A 25183-nucleotide genomic window follows, 5' to 3' on the forward strand; every position below is an offset into this window, starting at 1 on the left:
TCACTCTTTTCACCAACTTCATGAAGCTATGGTAATCGAATGGTGGTTTTCAATATCATAGTAGAGGAAAATAGAGAATTAAAAAGAAAAATGAAAAGGAGATCGAGAGAGATAAATGAAGTCAATTCAGGGAATTGGAATTTTGTTCTTTGACCAACAAATCATGTATTAATTATTAAATTAAATGCTAAAATTAATCTTTTTGTCAATGTTGTTGGTATTTATTATTTGAATATTTAATTGCTTTTTTTTAAAAGGTTTTACTAATTAAGGATTGCCTTTAAAAATAATTTTTTTAAGTTTAGTTAATATACTATTTATAATAATAAATTTATATTAAATATAAAAATTGATAATTTTATGGATGATTTTCAATGCATTACTTGAAAATATTATTGCGTTACATAATCTTCTCCTTTTGAGACACTGTTAGCAAAGTCCTTTATTAAAATAACTACAATAAAACGATAACAATTTGAGATATTAGGTTTGAGTTTTGGTATGCATTTAAAATGAGATAAGACTAGAAAATATTAATTATCATTTTCTATTAATTTAAACCAACGGAAGGAGGGGAAAAGGCCATCATAAATCATAATTCAAAATGCAAAGAGAATAGATGGAAGAATCGGTCGAGCTTCTCGTTAATAGAATTTCGTAAAAATAAAACAACTTTCATAAATAACCAAACAACAGGATAAGTGTGGGCAAATCCTTTAGATTTTAAAGAAACCACTCAAAGGAGTTCGTTGGCTGCTTCATTTTAATAAGAATGAGGGGGGGGGGGGGGACATTAGGACCCTCATTATTAATAAGTAAAAATTGTTTGTACCCTCAAAAATAAAATGTTTAAATTTCTCTTAGCGAGGCCAGCAGATGTTTGTGTATATTTATGGTTAAATTATATAATAGACATCTGTATTTTAATTAAATGGTAGAATTATTTTATTTATTTTAATGTGTTCAAATTCAATTTTTATATTTTATTTAATTATCAAATTTTATCAATTTGTTAATAGTTTAAATTTTTTTCGATAAAATTAATGACATGAAATTTTGACTTTTTTTATTGACATTTTTATTTTCGTAATTTTTGCTGTTGTGTAAAGTCCATGCGATCAAGGATAATAACATGACAAAATTATTTACACATAATTTTTTCACGCCAACTTTCTTAAATTGTACAGTCCATCCCTATACTTCGGTTAAATTTTGGAATTAATCTTTCTAACTTAATATATGTTTAAATTTGATTCATATACATTAATTAATTATCGAATTTAAAATTTGACTTAAAATAAATAAAATAAAACTAAAATAAAAGATTAAAAAAAATTTTCAATATAAATAAGTCGGGTCGTAAATAAAGTTAATATATGAATCAACACACGAGTCGCACTAGATCCGTTTTCTAAAGTAACATCATTTCAACTTGTTATAAAAATAAAAATAAAGAATATTTTTTAATTTTTCATTTTTCTTCTCTCTCAGCTTCATTTTCCTCTCAGTTTTCTTTACAAATCTCATTCAAGTTTCAACGAATTCATATTTCAATGAGATTTATAAAAACTAGTGAATGAAAAAGTTAACGATTGTAGAAAAAATTTATCAAAACAACTCAAAAATCATCAAAACGAAAAAAATCGATTGCTGTTAAATTTTTAGAATTTTTCTAAATTAATCTTTCTAAAAAAATTATCATATTTTCCTTTTTTTTAATTTTTGATTTTTTTTACTTTTTTTTTTACTTTAACTTCTTAACTTTCGGTAACTAAACAATAAAAATAACTAAATAAATAATAAATAAAATATTTTTAGGCCTTTAAATTTGGATTTAAAATCTAATTCTCAATTAAACTCAATTGATTCAAGAATGATTTTAGATTCTAATGTCGAAATAAAATTCAAAACCTATTTAATATCAAAAAAAATTTTGAAAAACAAGTAGAATGTCTACAATTGCTTTTATTATTGATTGTATATATAGATTTATTGACTATAGGTTTTTTTATCTAACTTTTAATTTCTATCATTTTAAAAGGTTTTTTTATTTTTTATCTATTTTTATATTTCAAAAATATTAAAAATAGAAATTAACAAAAAATAATTTAAATAAATTAAATAAAAGATAAGGAAAAGATATAATTTAGTTTATGTTGAGTTGATAATCTAATTTGAGATTAACCTAATTTATCAAATTAAGTCCAATTAATAAATCAAAATGTGAAAAAAAAAATGTTACTATTGAATTAATAATTTATGTTTTTTATATGTTATTTTAGATCAAATCTTAAATTCGATAATTAATTAATGTATAAAAATCAAATTTGATCATACAATAAAGTAAAATAATTAATTTCATAATTTAACTAAAGTATAGGATAAGCCATATAATTTTAAAAAAATTAGCGTAAAAAATTGATGATGTATTAAAAAATTTTGCCACATCATCATTTTTTATTACGTAAACTTTACATATTAATAAAGTCAATGGCCATGTAAATAAAAAGTTATGTTCAATAAGTCAAAATACTACGTGATCAATTTTAATAGAGTGTCATCAATTTTAATAGAGAATGTTTGAACCATAAACAATTTAATTAAAGTCAATAATTAAATGAAATATATGAATCCAATTTGAACACATTAAAATAGAATGACTAATTTTATCATTTATGTTGAATAATTTTACCTATATTTATTTATTTAAAGCTAGAAAGGGGATGATAATGGTTAGTAAAATCCAGAATTTATTAATTGTCTACTCGATTAAGAGATTATTTAGGGTTTAGGATTCCAACGGTTTGCAAAAAATCCAATTTTTCGGATCAATTGGTTTGTCCAGGCAAAACCCTAATCCAGGCCAGCTTTGAGTTGAAGCTAAGAGTTAAGAGCTCTCAGGCAGGCTCATATCATCTTCTTCATGTTATGAAACCAACACAACTTGCTTAAAAATTCCTTATTATTAACACTACAATACAGTACTTGTTCTTTATATTCCTTTTTTGCCTGTTCCCTTTGTCAATACCTCCTCCAAAAAGTTAGGTGAGGACAGGAAAGAAAAAGGTCCATATATGTCTGCATATCTAAACATGCCTTGAATCGTAATGCCCAATTTTCCCACCCTTGGGTTTCTAATTTTATTCATAAATTTTGCTGCAATTTTACTTGCCCATGTCCGAAAATGCCAACCCATCAAATAAGCTGCCGACATGCCCCGCTTTGTAGACAAATATTTCTCGCCGAATCACTGTTTTGAGCAGATCAAGTTCCGAATGACATACTGCAAAATGCCTCCATGGTTGAAATAAGCCAGTTCCACCTACATTTTAGTAATCAAAGATTCAGTAAATTTCAAGGACGGGAGCCCACTCTTATGAGAATAACCGAAGAAGAGAAGGCATATAATAACTAAATTGTTTTATTACCTCTGTATCAAATCGTACAGTACAGGTGAATGACTTGCCACTATCTGTAGCCACAGTGACATCTTGACCCGGTTTAAGTTCATTCACACTGCTAGGAAGATCGATAGTATAGCGCTCCTGGCCAGTCAACCCAAGAGTCTCAGCATCCTCTCCAGACTTGAAACAAAGGGGAATGATGCCCATGCCCACCAAATTGCTACGGTGAATTCGCTCAAAACTCTTGGCAATGACTGCTTTTACACCCTGAGTACGACAACATAATGATATTATTAAGAAATAGACAAAAATACATAGAAATTGAGAAGAATGAAATCTACATTCTTGTAACTCAAGGCAGTGAAGGTTCAGAAAAAAGGCCAAAAATAAAAAGAAATAGCATCATTGAATGGTGCATTTTTGTTAGTAAAGCCAAGAACCATTAACTTGTACCAGAAAAAGTAATAATAACGTACCAGCAACATTGGACCTTTAGCAGCCCAGTCTCGAGAACTTCCACTCCCATATTCAGCACCAGCCAAAATTATGGTATCCTGTCCTGCAGTCTTGTATCTCTGTTGATAAATAAAATTGAATAATATTACAATTCACTTATAAAAAATCACTTTAGGTGGAGGAAAATATTTAAATGTAACTTCCACAAAATGATTTCCCTGATAGAAATGCTTATCTTAATAGAATTCTCAAGTACAATGAGATGAATATTAGTCATACAAATAAATACAGTGACTTCAGATAGATCATAATGCAAAGGCTAAATTTCAAGGGTAATAAGTCATAACATGTGAAATGTATGGTGAATTAAGAGTAATAATTTACCATCGCAACATCGTATACAGATAGCTTCTCTCCAGAGGGAATATGAATTGTTTTAGGCCCAACTTCTCCTTTCAATAGTTTGTTCACAAGTCGGATATTTGCAAAAGTACCCCTGGCCATAATCTCATCATTACCACGGCGACTTCCATAAGAATTGAAATCTCTTCTATCTACCCTGTGTTCCAAGAGATATTTGGCTGCAGGGCTATCTTTGTGGATGCTACCAGCTGGGGAGATGTGATCAGTTGTGATACTATCTCCAAAGTTAAGCAAGCAGTAAGCATCCTTCACTCCATGTGGACCTGGAGGTGACATGGTTATGTCTTTAAAGTATGGTGGCTCATGGATGTAAGTTGATGTTGGATCCCAGGAATAAAGGGTGCTAGAAGGCACAGATAACTGATTCCACATGGGATTTCCTTTGGTGATTGCTTCATATGTAGCTTTAAACATATCAGGCAGCACACTTGATTGTACAACCTTAAGACAGAACAACAGTGGAAAACAATATTAGTTCCTAATATTTTAAGCCTAGGAATCAAGGTAAAGCAGGCTGAGTAGCTCACATTAGCCACTTCTTCACTAGAAGGCCAAATATCCCGGAAAAAGATCTTTTTTCCATCTTTCCCTGTACCAATGGGTTCTCTCTCAAAATCAATATCCACCTGCATCATTGCGTCTAATGAGAACTACATTTATGCTTCAGAACAAATAAGTAAATAACTTAAGAGAGAGGCTTAAAATAAGCAGGTAAATTATGATAAGAAGAAGACATTATAGGTGGTATACATGTCAATTTCAAGAACATAAATTTATGAGCAGAAATCCAGTTGTAATGACATGAAGCTACATACAGTGCCAGCAAGAGCATAGGCAACAACAAGAGGAGGAGAAGCAAGATAGTTAGCCCTTGTCAAAGGATGTACACGTCCTTCAAAGTTTCTGTTTCCAGACAACACAGCAGCGGCCACCATATCTGGAAGCATGTAAAAAACAGCCAGTATGTCAGCTTCAAGCATTCTTATTCAAGGACAACCAAGTATATTCTCATTAAAGAATTTACCATTTTCAGAGATAGCTGATGCCACAGATTCATCAATATCTCCTGAATTCCCAATGCATGTAGTGCATCCGTACCCAACTATATGAAACCCTAACTGATTCAAATACTTCTGCAAACCACTGTAGTGCATTACTGAGTCAGAAATATGAAAAAACAAAGAATGTTAATCATATGGTTAATATACTCCTATAGATTTATGAGAAGTACCTCTTTTGCAAGTATTTGGTTACAACCCCAGAGCCTGGAGCAAGACTAGTCTTAATCCATGGCTTGACCTGTTAAAAGTGCGATCCAATAATATGACAACAAGGCTTATTGCTCAGAAAATTGTACTCATATAATCGTTCTGACCAGAAAAAACAACCTCAAAATTTCCACGTTAAAATATCATTTTAAGTGAGGCAAAATGAAAATTCATCTTTTTCCATATATTGATTTGCTATCTTAAAGAGATTAACCTAAAAGATAAATTGCTACCTTTCAACAAGACAAAATTAGGAATCCTTCCACGTGAATAAAGGTTGTGTTTTACAATTTTAAGAATTGCTCATACTTGCAATGTTCACCAATATAAACAGACAATCTAAGTGGCAATAAACAAAGAACCAACATTGCAGCAATTCAAGAGCTACTTAACCTAGTTGATCTAGGACATTGAATTATCCATTATCAATTAGTTCGATGATGAGAAGATTCATATAGACATAAAAGGTGAAGGAAAGCAGAGAAAGCCTACCTCCAATCCTAATTCACAAGCCTTCTTTGCAACCAGAGCAGCTCCAAGCATCACATTAGGATTTGAAGTATTTGTGCAACTAGTAATAGCAGCTATAACCACATCTCCATGCCTTAGCTCTGCTGGAGTCCCATGAAATGAAAACTTTGCAATCTTGCTCTGTGATTCCTTTGGAATAGCAAATCCCTGTAACAAGAGAATGCAGGTAAGTGGACACAGGGAAGAGAACAGGAGAGGACGATGATGAACTTAACAATTCTTTTTCAGCTGCTGTTTTAGTAAGATAACTCATGGACCAGATATTCTTATTATATGATCAAACAATATACCATTGTCATGCTACTATTCAAGAATTCATCATTTGTGTTAGGACATCACACTCCAGTTTCAGAATCATCAATATAATCTAACCTCGCCCTTACAAGTAGATTTGAAGAGTGTTATTTTATATGCACATAGTATTCTTAACATCTAAAATGTCCTCATCACCACTTCAGCAGTTCCAAAGAAGCACAATACAGACCCCTCCCTAATTTGTACAAATGATACCTTAAATCCAACTCTGTTGTCTAAGCATGCATGCCAATCTGCTTTCATTTCTTTCAAAGGAACTCGATCATGCGGCCTGCAATACAGCAGCTAGATACTCAGACGCACCACAAATGACAGGAATACAAGAAATTATACAAAAATTTTCCTCTTAAAAGGATTGCAGTTTCTACATTTCAAGAAAATTTTACCTCTTGGGCCCTGATATACAGGGTTCAACTTCCTCAAGTTTCAATTCCAGGTAGGAAGAGTACACCTTCTCAATCTGAGGCTGAGTTCAAAGAACAAATTCTTAGTAGAAACTGCATGCTGAAAAGTTTTGAATCATAGAAGAAAGAACCTAACGTGTATATTACCTCATTGTAATCCACAAACATCTTATTGGCCCGTAAATAGGATTCTATCATAGCAATCTACATGTTTGTATACAAGTCAGTAAATCAAGGGTTGATACATCGAATGAAACAAAGATTTATACTAAGGGCTTACAGTCTCATTGGTTCTGCCAGTCAGTTGTAGATACTGCAGCGTGACATGATCCACAGGGAAAAATCCCATTGTTGCACCATACTCAGGAGACATGTTGGCAATAGTTGCACGGTCTGCCAATGACAATTCACGCATGCCTTCCCCTGCATAAAACAGTAGAAGGAAACATGTACCATTAGATAAAAGAAGAAGCACAAAAAGCAATGAATAAGTGACAACATAGTGGTTGTATTGAAGACTATACCATAGAATTCCACAAACTTGCCAACAACCCCATGCTTCCTCAGCATTTGAGTAACTGTCAACACCAAATCAGTAGCTGTCACACCATCTCTCAACTTTCCTAATAGTTTAAACCCAACAACACCTGGCAAGACCATGCTCATGGGCTGCATTGAAAAAGGCAAGTTTACAATCATTAACTAGGAGGTTTTGCAAGCAAAATAGTAATCATAAATTAAAAGTTCACCCTCCCAGAAATGTATTAGGAGAAAGAAGAAATGCATTAATGCTAACAGAAAACTTAGCCACATAAATAGCTCCATAAATTTTCTATTTTTCTTCCTTCTCCATCCCTTCCCTCCTTTTATAACACAGAACCTAATAATAAGTGCAGTAAGCAATTTACCTGGCCAAGCATGGCAGCTTCTGCTTCTATACCACCAACACCCCAGCCAGCAACACCCAATCCATCAATCATAGTTGTATGTGAATCTGTTCCAACAACACTATCAGGGTAAAGCATGCCATTTGTGTTGAAAACAACTCTTCCAAGATATTCTAAATTGACCTGTAAACCAAGATCACAGAAACTCTTGTTAGAGAACACAAACATGTTGGTAAACACATGTACTATATTTCCTTACAAAACAGAGCTCATCAGTAGCAATATGTAATTCCTTTCCCCCCTTCGTTGACACTACACCTAATCATTTGCAAGAATAGTAGTTTTTTTTTTTTTCAGCCAATCAAAAACTGATTATAATCTCTTCATGTAACATAAAAAATGTTTGTTACCTGATGTACTATTCCTGATCCAGGAGGAACAACAAGCATGTTATCGAATCCTTTTGAACCCCACTTGAGAAAAGCAAATCTTTCTTTGTTCCTTTGGAATTCAAGTTCCATGTTTGCCTGCACTGCATTTTCTGATCGTGCTACATCAACCTGAACTGAGTGATCAATAACAAGATCTACAGGAACCTACACATCATAATTTCATCACATATCAACAGTTAAAACAGTCCTCCAGGTGTTTCAATATTGAAAAATAAAAAAAAAAAAAACGTTTCTTTGATTAGTCCGATAGCATCCATAAGAATAAGTGTATAACTTACCAGTGGATTAATTTGATTAGAATCACCACCAAGCTTGTTCATAGCATCTCGCATGCAGGCAAGATCAACAACAGCAGGAACACCAGTAAAATCCTGAAAAACAGAGAACAATATTACAAAACAAGGATTCCTAGCAATGCAAGTTCGCATTAAAAATTAACTCAACATTATAATTAAACAAAATCGCCATTGTAAAAGTCCGGATTCAGAGCAGACCTGAAGAAGCACTCGAGCTGGCTTAAACGGAATCTCAACCTGCTTGGGAGATGTGTTCTCCCAATCAATTATCTTCTCAACATCCTTACTCTTAACTTGAAATTCATCGCAGTTACGTATCGCGGATTCAAGAAGTATTTTAATAGAGTAAGGAAGTTTATCTGCACAGAAGCATCAATCTCAAATCACCCAAAATCTAAAACAGGTTTTGTTTGATTGAAGGGAAAACGCGAGAAAAGAAACAAAAATGAAAACACAGCTTCGATTAGCTTAAAAAGTAAACCGATTTGAATAATCAGTCAACAAACTTCAGATTAGGTTAAAAACACATAGATTCATTTCATTTCACATATTTTATTCTATTTTCCTATCGTTTCTCGGCAACCAAAGGAAATTTAAAATCTAAAAGAGAGAAAAAAAAAAAAAAAAGGAACTAACCGATCCTTGGATCATTGAGAGCGGGTAAACAATAGTATTTGCCGAATTCACCACCATCTGGCTTCTCCAAAGTCTTCAAAATGGTATTGAAAGGATTTTCTGAAGCTAAAATCAAGTTTTAAAATGAGTTAATAACTGTAAAACGAAAATCGAAGTAAGAAGTAAGAAAAGGAACCTGATATTATGAAAGTACCCATGGCAATGATCCGAGAAAAGATTGACTGACGGAAGCGAGATCTAAAGGAGAGTGAGGTAATTTGTTTGGGGTTGGTGAGGCTTCGTTTTTCTGGGATTGACAGATAGATATTGTTATTATTAGAGCTGAAAGACTAAACATGGTAAAAAGCAAGGAGAGCAAAAGGTTTAAGAAAAATAAAACGGAATTGGGAGGTGATGCAATGTATGATGTGGTTTTCTTTGTCGTATATTCTCACGTGGGTTTTATCCAAAAATATGCTGGATATTCTTTTTTTTTTTTTAGCTCCTGCCGGGTGGGCACTCCGACTCGCATCATTTTTATTTTCAAATTTTTTTGGGAGGAGCCGCCACTCGTCTTGGACCCGGAGGGGAATTGGGGAATAGAAAAACGCTTTTGCGTAAAAGAAAATTGATCATCCTTCTAATTTTCGGAACATCATAATTAATACTTCCAAGCTATCGTCAATTAAAGAGAGTATATTGCCCCGAAAGTTAAAAGATTGGAATTCAATTGAGTTGATTTGATTTTTTAAATATTATATAATATTATGATATTTTAAATTTTAATTTAAATTTATAATAAATTTTTATTTAATTTAATTTTATTTAATTTATTAATTTTAAAATTTTAATTTTTATATATTATTTTAATATAAAATTTTAATATATTTAAATAAATTTTGATATAAAATTATTATTTTTATTTAATAAAAATTTAAAAAATATATAAAGTAAATATTTATAGTTTTATTCTAGTCGATTTTCTTATTTTTCTCTTTTAATTCAAAATTCAATTCAAATCTAATATATACATATATATAATATTTAAATTTGATTTTTATCGAATAAAAAAATCAATTCAAACTAAATCAAATACTAAAATTTTGAATCAATTTTTTATTTTTTATTTTAAAATTAATTCAAATTAAATCAAATATTACGATTTTAAATCAATTTTTTATTTTTTTTCAACTTTTTCTCACCACATGTATTCCATGTGATTTGATTCTTTTTATTTTTTATCTTTCGATTCAAAATTCGATCCAAATCTACTATATATATTTAAAATTTGAATTGAATAAAAAAAACCGATCCAAACTAAATCAAATACTAAAGCTTTGAATCAATTTTTTTATTTTTTTAATTTTAAAAATGATCCAAACCAAATCAAATACTATATTTTTGAATTAATTTTTTATTTTTTCAATTTCTTTCTCACCACCTGTATTCCCCACAATTTGATTTTTTTAATTTTTTATCTTTCAATTCAAAATTTGATCTGAATTTTATATATATATATATATTTAATATTCAAATTTGATTTGAATCGAATAAAAAAAAAAACTAATCAAAACTAAATCTAATACTATAATTTCAAATCAATTTTTAATTTTTTTTCAATTTTAAAACTGATGCAAACCTAATCAAATACTATAATTTTGAATTAATTTTTTTTATTTTTTCAATTTTTTCTCACCTCCTATTTTCCTCATAAATTGTTTTTCTTTACTTTTTTTAGATTTTTTATCTTTCAATTCAAAATTTGATACGAATTAAATATATATATATTTAATATTCAAATTTGATTCGAATCGAATAAGAAAAAAATTGATCCAAACTAAATCGAATACTAAAATTTCAACTCAATTTTTTATTTTTTTAATTTTAAAAATAATTTAAATCAAGTCAAATATTATGATTTTGAATTTTTTTTCAATTTTTTTCTCACCACCTTTATTCCCCATGATTTGATTTTTTTTAATTTTTACCTTTCAATTCAAAATTCGATCTGAATTTAATATATATATATTTAATATTCGAATTTGATTCGAATTGAATAAGAAAAAAACTTATCAAAACTAAACCGCATACTAAAATTTCGAATCAATTTTTTATTTTTTTAATATTAAAATTGATCCAAACCAAATCAAATACTATAATTTTGAATTAATTTTTTTATTTTTCAATTTTTTCTCACCATCTGTTTTCCTCGTGATTTTTTTTTTTTTTTTTATCTTTCGATTCAAAATTTGATCCGAATGTAATATATATATATATATATATTTAATATTTAAATTTGATCCAAATCAAATGAGAAAAAAATTAATCCAAACTAAATCAAATGCAAAAATTTAAAAACAAATTTTTATTTTTCAATTTAAAAATAATTTAAATCAAATCAAATACTATGATTTTGAATCTTTTTTTCAACTTTTTTTCTCACCACCTATATTCCCCGCGATTCGATTGTTTTTTAAATTTTTTATCTTTCGATTTAAAATTCAATCTGAATTTAATATATATATAATATTTGAATTTGATTCAAATTGAATAAAAAAAATTTTGATCAAAACTAAACCAAGTACTAAAATTTCAAATCAATTTTTTTTTTAATTTTAAAATTGATCCAAACTAAATTAAATACTGTAATTTTAAATTAATTTTTTTATTTTTTCAAATTTTTCTTACGATCTGTTTTCCTCGTGATTTGTTTTTTTTCAGATTTTTTTATCTTTCAATTCAAAATTCAATCGAAATCTAATATATATATATATATATATAATATTCGAATTTGATCCGAATCAAATAAGAAAAAAAATTTATCCATACTAAATCGAATTCTAAAATTTCAAATCAATTTTTATTTTTCAATTTTAAAAAATATTTAAATTAAATCAAATACTACGATTTTGAATCTTTTTTTTCAACTTTTTTCTCACCACCTGTATTCCCCGTCATTTGATTTTTTTTTAATCTTTTATCGTTCGATTTAGAATTCGATCTGATTTTAATATATATATATATATATATTTAATATTCGAATTTGATTCGAATTGAATATAAAAAAACTGATCAAAACTAAATCGAATACTAAATTTTTGAATCAATTTTCAATTTTTTCAATTTTAAAACTGCTCCAAATCAAATCAAATACTATAAATTTGAATTTATTTTTTTATTTTTTTCAATTTTTTCTCACCATCTGTTTTTCTCATGATTTTTTTTATTTTTTTTAAATTTTTATCTTTCAATTTAAAATTTGATCAAAATTTAATATATATATTCAATATTCAAATTTGATCCGAATAAAAAAAATTAATTCATACAAAATCAAATTCTAAAATTTTAAATTAATTTTTTGTTTTTTTAATTTTAAAAATAATTTAAATTAAATCAAATACTACGATTTTTTTTAACTTTTTTTCTCACCAATTGCACTTCCCTCTTCCTCTCTCCCCCCCACCCCCGGTGGTTCATCGTAACATGTCATTATCGAATTCATGAATGAATTGATGATTTCTCGAGGTAAATTTTGTCACTCGATTTCGGTCAGGGTTAGGGGGTCCACGTGAATCTTATCGTTAGCTACTACCCCAAGCCTACATGCCCAGTCCATTTTGGATTCGGTTAACACATTTAGATTTTTAAGTACAAGTTTGACCAGCTCTAATCTTTTACTTTATAAAATAATAATTTTTTATTTACTTAAAATTTTATTTTATCTTTTACATTATAAAATAACATTTATTTTATTTTATTAAAGTTTATTTTTTGTTTTTTATAGTTATAAAATGACAGGAATCCTTATATTTAGAGTCCTCATAGTTTATGTTGTCCCTCTTTCATCATTTAAAATATTACTCCAGCAGATAGTTTGAAGCCAATTGATTGAATCATTTATAGAGAAGTAATAATTCAACAAAAAGGCTTTTTTATACAATATTTTTGCAAAAATGATTACCATCAACATGCAGTGCATTCTTGAAACATTTACATAATTGCAAAAATATAAAATAAGTAAACGCAACAATTTACCAATTGAAGCCAGTAAAAGAATAAACTACATCAATAACATACTACAAGGTAGCAACAGGTAACCAACAATTAACAGCAATAATGGCAACCTCATTCATAATAGAAGCCTGTGAAGCCATTATTTCAACAACGTTATCCTTAAGAACTTTTGCAACATCACTCATCAGCTTAATCTTTTTTGTCCCACCACTAACCATAGTCGACATATACAAAAAAAAAGACACGTTAAAGCTATGAAGAAAAAATGGTTGGGAGCATCTTCTATCTTGGAACAATAAACCAAACCTTGAAGATGAATTACTAAACCTAGTTCCCGAAAGATCTTTGTTGAACAAAATTATCGAGTTTTGCTAAGATTGAAACTCATTTGAAGGTTGATTTTTAAGGTCATTTTCATGGAGAATGTAGGCATATTATGATATGATGATTGATACGAAAGAATAGAAATTCCTATAACAAATGAAAACAAAAAAGAAAAACTATCAAATTAAAATCATAACCCAGGAAAGATAAATACAACATAAATATATTAAATGGAAAACATATCTCAAGATTCATTTATTAACAATAAAAAATCACTAAGTGGCAATACAGTAAGATGTATGAAACCAAAATCTAAGAATTTTAAACAAAATAAACAACTTAAATAATATTAAAAATATGAAGCAAAACTCACTGTTTTAATCTCTTATGTGCAAATAAAAGCTTTTGCCAGGTTCATGATCTCACCCTTGAGATACAACAGCATCAACAAATCCTAAGGGAAAAAAAGCTTTTTCAGTTTGCATTTACTAAAAAATTAACATAAAAGAGAAAAATATCCATAAAGGAGCATGTAAATACCTCTAGCAATACGTTTTATGGCTTTGCAGAGATCATTTTTCCTAAGAAAATATAAAACAACAAACATTCGAGACAAAAGCTATCATAGCATAAAAACTTATAACAAATAAATTTAGACTGGATTAGCATAAACTAACCAACCCAATGTTTAGGTAAAATCTGATCCAATCCTTATAAGAATGAATTAAAAGAAAGTAAAATATGATTATATCTTCTTTAGAAAAATGCAAAAAGAGGGAATCCAAAAAGAATTCCAAGCTACAAGTGAAGACTAAAGAGAAAAAAATACATAAATTCAAGATTATCATTCATTAGAGCCTAACCAAAATCCTACCAAAAAGAGGATGATTAGAAAAAAAGCTTAATGGTAATTTTAAACCAAAAGCAGTTGAATGAACGACCTCTATTTTCAGATTAGCAACAAGTTTTCATCCCAAAAGAACTTATTAACAACTTGTTTATCATAAACCAAAATAGATAATTTAATTTATCATTTGCTCTTTTAAAAAAAATATGCAAACAAAAAAAAAAGAAAAAAAAACATGTTATAAGATTATTGTGAAAAAAAATCTATACCTCTTAAAGAGTTCTATCACCTTCAGCTGCAATCACAGCATTAACACCCTTCCTTGTAGCTTGTAAACCATTATCCATCAAGTTACATGATAAATATAAAGACTATTAACTCAAAATCTTCCATAAGTAACCTAAACAAAGTTCAATCTCATTGTTTTAACTGAAAAAAAAAATGTAAAAGAACCCTTTGATTTCTACCTCCCTAGTAATATCAATTAAATGAGAAAGATCAAAAGTTAAAGATTTACATATTTGCATATTGATATATATATATATCATTTGATATATGATTTTGCACATTCAATATTTAAAATGATTTTCAAATGAGAAATTAATTGTTAAGTTTTTCAAAAGATTAATTTTAAAAGATATGTAAACTAATTTAAACTTATAGCTTGTTCCTTGGTTAGCTGAACACAAATTGAAAAAAAAAAAAGAAAATCATATTTGATATATGATTTTGCACATTCAATAGACTACAATGTTCTCATATCCTCTTGGACCTTTATTGTAATAAAAACATTAACTAAAATATAATTAATCCATAAGTAAACTAATCCCATAACAAACCAATGCACCAACCATAAGTTTCAAATTTACAAAAAGCTATAAACACAAACATGTTAGCAGAAACAAACATGCCTCTCAATTTTTCAATAAGCCTTACTTTTTTAAGCAGCACAACTTTAGGAAGCCTTTCAATGAAAATCAACCTTAGCCTATTTGAATAGTTATTAACATTTGCATTTAAAAAGATGTTCAAAGCATTTTAACAAAAACAAAAGATTATGTTAGTATTTTACAATAAGCATATGTTCAAGGCATCATAATCAAAAGTCAATAGTTTTAATGACAAAACTTATAAGGTACAAATGTTAAACTCAACTTTTGTTGACATTTGAGTTTGATCTGAATAACAGTGGCTAAATATTATACAAATGTTTCAGACTTTAAAGAATAAAATTAATAGTATAAAAGATTTTATGGAATACAAATAATAATTTTATATATAAACATGAAACTGGGTTACAAAAAAAAAGTAAAAATTGGCATAATTATAGTGTCAAGGGCAAAGTTTGTGATGTATCAACTCACGAATTACTTTTAAAGAAATGAGGCTCGTTATATATTCAATCATGTCACCCACAACTTGTGATATCTTAAAAATAATTATTTTAAAATATTAATTTTTTTAAAGTTAAAGAAAATAATGTAACTATCATTATCTCTCATTCTCTCAATCTTTCTCTCACCTCAAAAATTTATATATTCAAAAAGAGAATTGAAAAAAATAATTTGACTTACCTTGTTGATGCTAGTAATCATGGACTGGTCATAACCCTATCTTTTCTTTTCTCTCACTTTTTTGTTTATCTTCACCTTGCTCTCGCTCTTTGCACTTTTCACTATTTTTTTTTACAATAAAAAGAAAAAATCATACATAGATGTCAACATTTGGAAAAAATCAATCATTTTTTCTATAATAAAAACATAATATATGGATATTGTATATCCCTCTTTCTCTCTCCCATCTACTAACATAGCTAGAGGGGATGAGCTAAATATAGATTTTTTTTCTTTAAAAGCAAAGCCTTAACTCTCATAAGGTTTGGATCCGAATCTTCAGAGATCCGATTCACATTTATCTATTTACTTTCTCATCTGATTTAATTAAAAAATGAATCTACCTAGCCTTAAAAAATGATGCGTGACTACTCGTATTGCCACCATAATAGGCATAACTTTCGGACCTACCCAAATAGAGGGGTGAAGTTTTAAGAGTATGGCTAATTTATGGGTTGGTTCGGAAGAGTGTCGCCCATGGATGTTGGTAGCTGATTCCTTCATCTCTTTTTTTTTATTGTCCCTTTCTCTTTTTTTTTATTTTTCTTTTCACCCATGTTAGTTTCCAAATGCTTCTTTCTTTAAAAGCTTCAGCATTTTTTTTCAACTTTGAAAGTGTCTTTGAAAAGCTTTTACTTTATAGTTCCAAAATGACCTTCTTTAATTATTTTTAAAGACAAACATGAGTTGGGCATCAATTGATAAAAAAAAAGATAGCTTTTATATATTATTATAGATTTGACTAATTTTACAATCCAACTACCAAAAATAAAAAAGTTTTGTTTTGACAAAAAAAATTAGAATTCTTATTTTTAAAAGACTATGTGAAATCTTAATATCTTATAACATTTTAGTGATAAATGTGATTATTTTACTTCATAATGAAAAAAATTATGTATTAAATGAGAGTCAATCATTTTATAGCAAATTTCCTTCTTAATTCAACATTTTTTATACTTAAACTTCTCAGGATTTGAATTATAATTACTAAAATATTGTTTTGATGGTATGATGGCTTGCTTTTACCAGAAATATCAACATATAATAGGTGATGATATTATTAAGGCTATACTTTGTTTTCTCAATCATAGTGGATCTTTATTGGATATTAATCATACTAATATTGTATTTAATACTAATGCTATGTTTGGCTAGATATTAATAAAGGAAAAAAAGTTTTTTTTTTAAATATACATGTACCTCTTGTTTAGATGGTTAAAATTAATAAATGAAAGGAAATGAAAGAAATCTTAACAACTATTGGTTGGATAAAGAGTGAAAATGAAATAAAATAATTTATTATAATATTTTTTTTCAATTATAACCTTATTTTTATAATATAACATATAATTAAAGATATATCTTTATACTACCTAGCTTATATAAACAAATGATCCTTGTAATGACCATTCGTTCATAACTATTTATGATTTGACCATCAAATCTAAAACAGCTTGATTGATCTTGTCAAAACTATTTATGTTTGACCATCAATTTTAAAGCAACTTAATGGTTTAACCACCAAACCTAAAGTGACCTAATCGTTTTTATATTGTCAAAACTATCTGTTCTTAATTTTGGAACTTAATGTCATTTTTTTTATTCACCATTGAGCACACATAGACAAGGTGAAATACATTTGACCTTGTCAACAATTTATGCAATCTAGAAAGTTACAACAAGTATCGAAAGATTAAGAATTTTAAAGTAAATCAAGCATTTAGTATTCATATAAAAGCTATTAAATAAGAAAAGATTCAATCATATAAAAATATTATATACTACCGAACTAGATACCATTTTTGCACTAGACAACAGTTATTAGCATATCACCATATAGTTGTCTAACATAAATTTATTTTACTAAAATAAAGAATAAATAATTTTATTATAAGAAAAAATTATTTTAATGGATTAAAAACTTATATAGTAAATATATTTTTGACATCTTTAATGACTAGATGAACCAAACTCCAACTTTTCAACGACCTCTTTTCTTTTATCCCATAGGCCTCCAAGTACATCTATTACTTTTTCAAGATTATTAATAAAATATAAGTAAGTAGTAATGACTAGTTGTGAGTCAATTCTTATATCTTCTAGTATATTTCATATTTCATTTTTCAAAATTCAATCAACATAAGTGTTAAACTTTTCATAAATAGCATTTTGTACAGTAAGTGCATTAGCAATCATTTTAAACCCTTCTCGAATAAATTCATCATCTTTGTCATCTTTTGATTTTTAAGTTCTTTTATTCATTAAATTATTTAAGAGAATAAGAGGATTTTTAGAGCGAGCCCCAAGAGATGTCCTGAGATCAATGTATTCTTTACTTGAAATATCATCATTCTTCAATGTCATCTTGTTCTAAAATATTAAATTATCAATATCATCAATATTCTCTCTTAACTCATCATCAATTTCAGAAGATTGCTTATTTTGTCTCATTTCTGCTGCAATCTCAGCATGCTTCCTAGTGACTTGGTCATTACCATAAAAAATTACCATCTCGTTGTAATTGGAACAGGTTTAGTCATCCACCTTTTGGCATGAGGATGTGCCTAAAAATTTATACATATTATATTATGATAATATAAATAATAAAATGTAAAATAATTAATAAAATAATAATTAAATTTTGATTTTAATAAAATTTACTTCAATCAATCTCTGCCAAACTTCAAGTTCAGCACCCTATAATTTAGTAACTGAATTACAAGAAAATTCATTCATTCCTAACCTTAGTCAAAACATTTTGAGAAATTAGTTTTTATAGTCTTCTAATAATTTTACACTTTTTCCTTCTCTATGCATTTCTCAAAATTTTCTTTCAACTTAATGACTATATTATTATAGGCATGTTTAATAAATGTTCCACTTATCATGTTTCCCATATTATATTGATTCAAAAATACATAAAAAAGAGTATCATCCATTGTTGGTGTCCATGTCAAAACATCATCCTTATTTGTCCCTTTGTCACTTTCATTAGTTGTAAGCACTTTTTTCTTTTTCAACATAATTAAATCTACACAATAAAATAGAAACATGCAAAAAGTTATAATAACAATTAAATATAATCATTGAGAAATAAGTACTTTAATTGTTCAAATGAAATAACATTTATTTAATCAAAGAAATACATTTATTTCAAATAAAGCAAATATAAATTCAAGAAATGCACATATAATAATAATCATTCAATTTCTATAATTTATCCACATAGCATTAGCTATAAAATCTCTTAATTATTCTTCTCAAACAACACCTTCATTCTTATTTCTAAGAGAATGATACTCCTATTTAGTGGATCCAATATTTAATTTACAATCAATCTCATCAATACCAGCATCATTAGCATTTACTATCATTAAGTAATTATGTAAAATATAACAAGTTAAAATTATTACTTTTTAGGTTCTAACTCCATATGTCAGTGCATTTGCGCTTGTTATAATAGAAAAAAAAATTTTAGGACAATAAATGCTTTTTCAATTGCATTACACAAAGATGCATGTCTAAAATTGAATGATTCTTAAAAAGTTTTTGGTCGATTATTTGAATATTCATTCAAAAGATACTATGATCCTTTATATGATGCAATCAATTTGCTTTTCAACATAATTTTAGCATCAATAAGATAATATTTACCTATTCAAAATTGTAACCGTCTCACTATTTTGATATGATAAGTAGCTAAATTAAATACATTATATTATATTTATTACATTTTGGAATAATTAAAAGTTTATTTTTTCTTGATAGTACATTTTTCATAATTCTTAAGTCAAATATAATACATTCTCATTTAGGTAACACATAAGTGAATTTTAAATCAAATGGACATGTTACTAATACATTTGATTACCTTAACTCTAATATATGTTCCATCAATAATTCTTACATAGTTTTTTTATTGATTTTATTATAGTTTTTTTATTGATTTTATATATTAATACTTATTGAATATAAAATAAATTTACGATTAAATTAAAGTAACTAATAATTCTATGCCTTAAAATATGGATAGAATATCTCGTTTCCAATTATCTCAAGTGGAATATGTGAGTCATTTGACTGTTTAAGGAATTTGTCTTTTAACTTTATTATGGCTCTTAAAATATGATGTAAATGGTGACTAGTTGTTTATTTCAAATGTCTAAACCAAAATTTTATTTCTCTATTTTTACATTAGAAGATAATACATAAAAAGTTTTAGCAACATGTTCTCCTACTGTAACTTATCTTGTTGGTTTTAAACTACCATATTTTTTTAGTATTGTACATAAATCTAAAAAAGCTTTATATCTCATTCATATAATATCTTTACTTTTTTCACTACCAATAATTTGGCTTATTGTTTTATCTCTAACCTGATCTTTTTCTTCATTCATACAATGATCAATAACTTCTTTTCATGATTTTTTTTTTTACATATATACCAATAAACAGCTAAACATATAATATAGACAATTGCTTTTCGATGACTTTTTCTTCACAAATACTCAATCATTGTCTCATTTCTTTGTTTATTCATCTATGACAACAAAATATTAACAATAATTATTATTATTGTACAAATAAATATACTAACATTTGTATATATATTCTCGTATATAAAAATAAATACACTTATACTTATATATATATATATTCTTGTGTGAAACAAATTAATAGTAGTGTACATTCATAGAAAATAATGTGTTTATTTAATAGCTAATAACGAATAAAAAATGAAATAATATGTATAAGACCTTGAGAAAAATAACATTATTCAATATAACTAAAACTAAATTTCTACTTTGTTTAGTTTTATCTATTTTTTATTATTAAATTTTTATTACTACAACTAAAATTAAATATAAAATATTATTTTAACCTTTCAAAAAAATTTCAATTACAAAATGATGTATACAACCTTTAGTCAGATTACAAATTGTTTTGTGACTTAATTTGAGTATTTTTTGCTTATATGAAAGAAAGAATATTAAAGTCTCTCAGTTTACAGGTAGTACAACTGAATATGGCATGGAGATTCTTGTTTTAATAAAACATAATCTCCCACATTCAATGAATTAATACTTAAATTCTATTAGTCTTTATATTCATGCCATATCCAACACATATGCAACACTTATCACAATAATCTACAATCTTTTTGCAAATACTTAATTCAAACACATATCAAATAATCTACAATCTTTTTTCAAGTACTTAATTCACAAACAATCTACCATTTGAAATGATTGTCATTTTATGATTATGATCCACACTATGATGATATAGAGCAAGAAGCTTAATAGACTATAACTGAAAATAGTCAATTTTTTCACTTTTAGATACATAAATTGTCAAAAAAAAGAAATTATTACAATTTTCAATTCATATACATGCTTTCTTATTATAAATTAATCATAACAAGACCAATTAATTAATAATTATATCTAGAAAATAGAATTAGAATGATTTAATTATTAAAAAACATAAATTTTACTTTTAAATATCTAAAGGCATGCACCAACCTAAATAGACACCAAGTACTTATCTTACGTATAAAAATCATTAGGCTTGAGCTAAAAATTATGAAGTAGTAGTCTGACATCCCATAAAAATAGTTATCGATTCTTAGCTAAAAAAATTACAGCTTTCCAACATAAAAAGAAAGAACCACGAACCTTTAAATTTTTTTATTGATTTTACGTAACTAATAATGATACATTATTTGGTTCAACATAAACAAAGACAACAAATAAATATCCAAAAGATAAAAGACTATAAAGTTGTGAATAACAAGAAACAAGTACAAGCATCTAAAAAAAAGTTATCCTGTATATATGTTCAATCATGTTCGACTATTAATCAAAAGCCAAATCACCAAAATAATTAATCTACTAACAATCTTTATATTAAAAGAGGCATGTGAAACTTACTTGAAAAAGAAATAACAGAAAAAAAATTGCTAGATGATCCTAATGTGACTATGTTTAAGTAGTGTTAACAAAAATGTAGATATAATAGTTTTTTCATAAAAATAAAAAATTTTCAACTTTCCTTTATATAGCTTTTTCATCAAATTAAGGTATTAAAAAAGTTGAGATTATAAGAGAAACAAAAAATTATTGGGTTTTCATCTATTTTTTTTCTTTTAAATTAAAAATTTATCCACATTAGGATAGGTTTTTTTGTTTTCTTTATTTTTTTTCCTTTCTTTCCCCTTCATTCAATCCAAATACACACTAAAGATAAGATTACATGGAGATTCAACCTATCGGTCTATGTAATGTAGTGTACAAAATCATCTTGAAAATGCTAGTGAACAGGTAGAAGAACCATGTTTATTACATCATTGGTCTTAATCAAAGTGCTTTTGTTTCAAAGAGATGATTTTTCATAACTCTTTGGTAGCATATGAAACAATTCATTCTATAGTGAATAAAAAAAAGGGTAATGAATGTCTAATAGCTCTTAAGTTAGATATAAGTAAAGTATATGATAAGATTGAATAGTACTACTTAAAAAAAGGTGATGCAAAAAATAGGTTTCCTAATGGGTCTCATGGATCACAACATGTGCGCTTAATGTATCATATTCGATGATTGTTAATGGTAATAAATGTGGTAGAATTATTCTTTTTAAAAGACTCAAACAAAGGGATCCATTATCACCTTAACTATTTCTTTTATCTGCTGAATGTATGTCATGTCTTTTAAAATCAACTAAAAGGAGAGATGTAATCCAATGTAATGCTGTTACTAGAAAAGCTCAATAGATTTCCTACATTTTATTTGCAGATGATAACATCATTTTTCTTAAAACAAGTATAAATAAAGGGTGAACTGTTTTTGATACGCTATAAGAAAACTACCATATTCTGACATTCAAAAAATCATTGATAAAACTTAAAAATTCATCAGTATAAAATAATAAACCCTATACCGACTTACCGACAATCAAAATATATATTCTTACAATTTTTTAACTGTCAATATATCCCTTGTTAGTATAGACTTATACTAACAGTTATTAAATTGTCGAAATATACCAACAATATTAGTCCATCAGTTTATGTAGAATCATTGGTATAGCAATTATTATGTATTTCGCATTATACTTTTTACTGACAATTATCTCTTGTCAGTATAAACTCATATGCTTTAATTTTACCAACATATACCAATAAGTTGTTTGTTAATATAACCTCACGTGTTTTGCTTTTACCGATAGTCTATCCGACACTATATTTTACAAATGATTAGTGGTGATCAATATAGCCTAAAATATTCAAGTAGTAAAACACGTCGATATAAATATTAAGACATTGATAAAAACTTTTCTTTTAAATTATATTTATAATTATTAATATTAATTTATTTATAATCATAATATGATATGGTTTCATATAAAGTTAATATATACAAAGTAAAATATATTTAATAACATTTGAAATAAAACTACAAGCAAACTGTTTTATAATCCACAAACTAAGAATAAGTAAAAAATTAAAGTCATTGTACCAAGTCTAGATAAAAATGAACATCATTGAATGTCTATGATCCAAGTCTACAAACATGATGCTTGAAGCAGATAAATAACTTTCCAAAGTAAATAATCCTATCATAGATTTTTATAGAGAATCATCTACACAGTATAAAAAACACAACTAGAAAATTAAGTTAAAAGCAAAAAGAATTAGTGTAATTCTAAAAATAATTTATATAAAAATCTAATAAGAGAATAATTTATATTTTGCTCAGAATCCATCCAAGTCCACTATGATAACACATAAGAAACATAAAGCAGTGAATTAAATTCTACATACACATGAGAAGCATAATGCAGTGAATTAAATTTTATTATATTGTTATTACATCAATAATTACTTTATCTTTACTTGTTTGGATAAACACCCAAACTACAAGTGCAACAAGAACAAGATATTTGATACATGTATAAATGTACTATTCTACCCATTTAAAGCAATATGTGGTTTAAACAAACTTCTAGCTAATCCGAGAAAAAATAAGTGAAATGATGCTTCAATAAAAAATTTAAAAAAAACCTAAATGACTGAAGCAAAAATCTCAACCTATCTATTGTCTCTATTATTTACCTTTCTAAAATATAATAATTGATTCAAAAAGCTTTTATAACAAGTTGTTATAAACTTTTGCAACTTCCATAATTATTTTTATGCTACTTTTTTTTTAATAAACTTTTCGATATTTTCCTTTCTTCACCTCCCTTACTTGTAATTACATTATTGTATAATTATACTTAAATAGAGATAGAAATGAAAGAGAAAAAAATTATATTATGCACCAATTTTTTTAATTAAAAAAATTAAGAGATAATAAGATTTTCCTAATTGCATAGCTAAAAAAATTTAAGAGGTAAAAATGAAAGGTAAAAAAATTTATATTATGCACTAATTTTTTTATTAAAAAATTATAAATTGTATATAATTAAGATCATATAGCAGTAGTATTTATTATAGTTTTAGGTTCATGCATGATATATTTTTTAAATTTCTTCTATTAGAAAGTGCATTCATCAAATGATATTAAACTGATGATTAACAAATAGATTTATTAAATATATAGCTTGAAAAGCTAACACAATAAGTAGGCGCATGCTAAATATCAATGTTACATTTTGAAAAGGAGTAAGACACTTGAATTAACTAATTTTTACAATCATAGGAGATAGTCTTAGCAAGTCAAACCATCATCTTGTCATTATTCTTCAATTAATAATGTGAAAAAACAAATTTAACCTATTAAGAAAAAAAAAGTTTACCTACTAACCTATTAAAAAAATTAACCGACTCTTGAAGGTTTATATTATAAGGCCATCCAATCACCATCCATTACCAAATCAATTCATCCTTAATAATTATTTAGATAGAACAAAAAAAGAAAATTTTGTTACAATATGATTCTAGTCATGAAAAATTGCAACTACCTAGCAATGGATCATGCTACTAGTTATACTAAACAAAAAGCACTGGTTTGTGAATAAAAACAAACTTAACTAGTAGGAGAAAAACATCATTAACCCATCATACCAAAGAAAAAAAAAAGAGAAAACAACTTTAATTTTCAATTTAATTTAGATAAATTAATAAAAATATAAAGAAAATGAAAGCTCATGAGTTATGACAGAAGTTTTATTTTTTTTAAATTATGTTGGTTTAAAAAGTATAAAATAAAAGTAGTGTAAAGTTGATAACCTCTGGCTGGTCACCTAGAATAATAGCAAAATAAGGTAAACTATTTTATTAATGATAATCAACTAAAAGCCATCTAGAGCCTCATTAGATTGCCCATGGTAG

General features: G+C 27.0%; 1 protein-coding gene across 8 annotated transcripts; it reads right to left on the reverse strand.

The window, feature by feature from the left end:
- Positions 1-2944: 2944 nt before the first annotated feature.
- LOC111291741 (aconitate hydratase 1) lies at positions 2945-9419 on the reverse strand. Of its 8 annotated transcripts, none has more exons than XM_089766746.1 (20): positions 9266-9419; positions 9073-9171; positions 8635-8795; positions 8419-8511; positions 8099-8284; positions 7710-7871; positions 7326-7470; positions 7082-7224; positions 6949-7005; positions 6784-6857; positions 6593-6668; positions 6044-6229; positions 5515-5582; positions 5308-5426; positions 5099-5220; positions 4811-4909; positions 4245-4724; positions 3881-3979; positions 3429-3671; positions 2945-3322 (listed from the first exon to the last, which is right to left on the reverse strand). In XM_089766746.1, exons 1-20 carry the CDS (start codon positions 9267-9269, stop codon positions 3248-3250), a joined length of 2691 nt encoding a protein of 896 aa, XP_089622872.1. In that variant the 5' UTR covers positions 9270-9419; the 3' UTR covers positions 2945-3247. The 8 variants fall into 8 exon arrangements, with proteins under 8 accessions (XP_089622872.1, XP_022739427.2, XP_089622871.1 ...); XM_022883692.2 differs by having other exon boundaries at positions 6784-6863; XM_089766745.1 differs by having other exon boundaries at positions 9073-9177.
- Between the last annotated feature and the right edge of the window lie 15764 nt (positions 9420-25183).

Source organism: Durio zibethinus, chromosome 10 (assembly GCF_047325235.1).
Source record: "Durio zibethinus cultivar Kanyao isolate XHJ-2024 chromosome 10, ASM4732523v1, whole genome shotgun sequence".
In the NCBI taxonomy this organism is placed as follows: Eukaryota; Viridiplantae; Streptophyta; class Magnoliopsida; order Malvales; family Malvaceae; genus Durio; species Durio zibethinus.

Excerpts from the sequence above, each read along its gene's own strand:
- LOC111291741 (XM_022883688.2), bottom strand. The coding sequence starts at position 9,269 with ATGGGTACTTTCATAATATCAG. Across the intron at positions 4,910-5,098 it reads CCTATGCTCTTGCTGGCACT|GTGGATATTGATTTTGAGAG; the intron begins GTATGTAGCTTC and ends GCAATGATGCAG. Across the intron at positions 4,725-4,810 it reads CTAGTGAAGAAGTGGCTAAT|GTTGTACAATCAAGTGTGCT; the intron begins GTGAGCTACTCA and ends TTCTGTCTTAAG.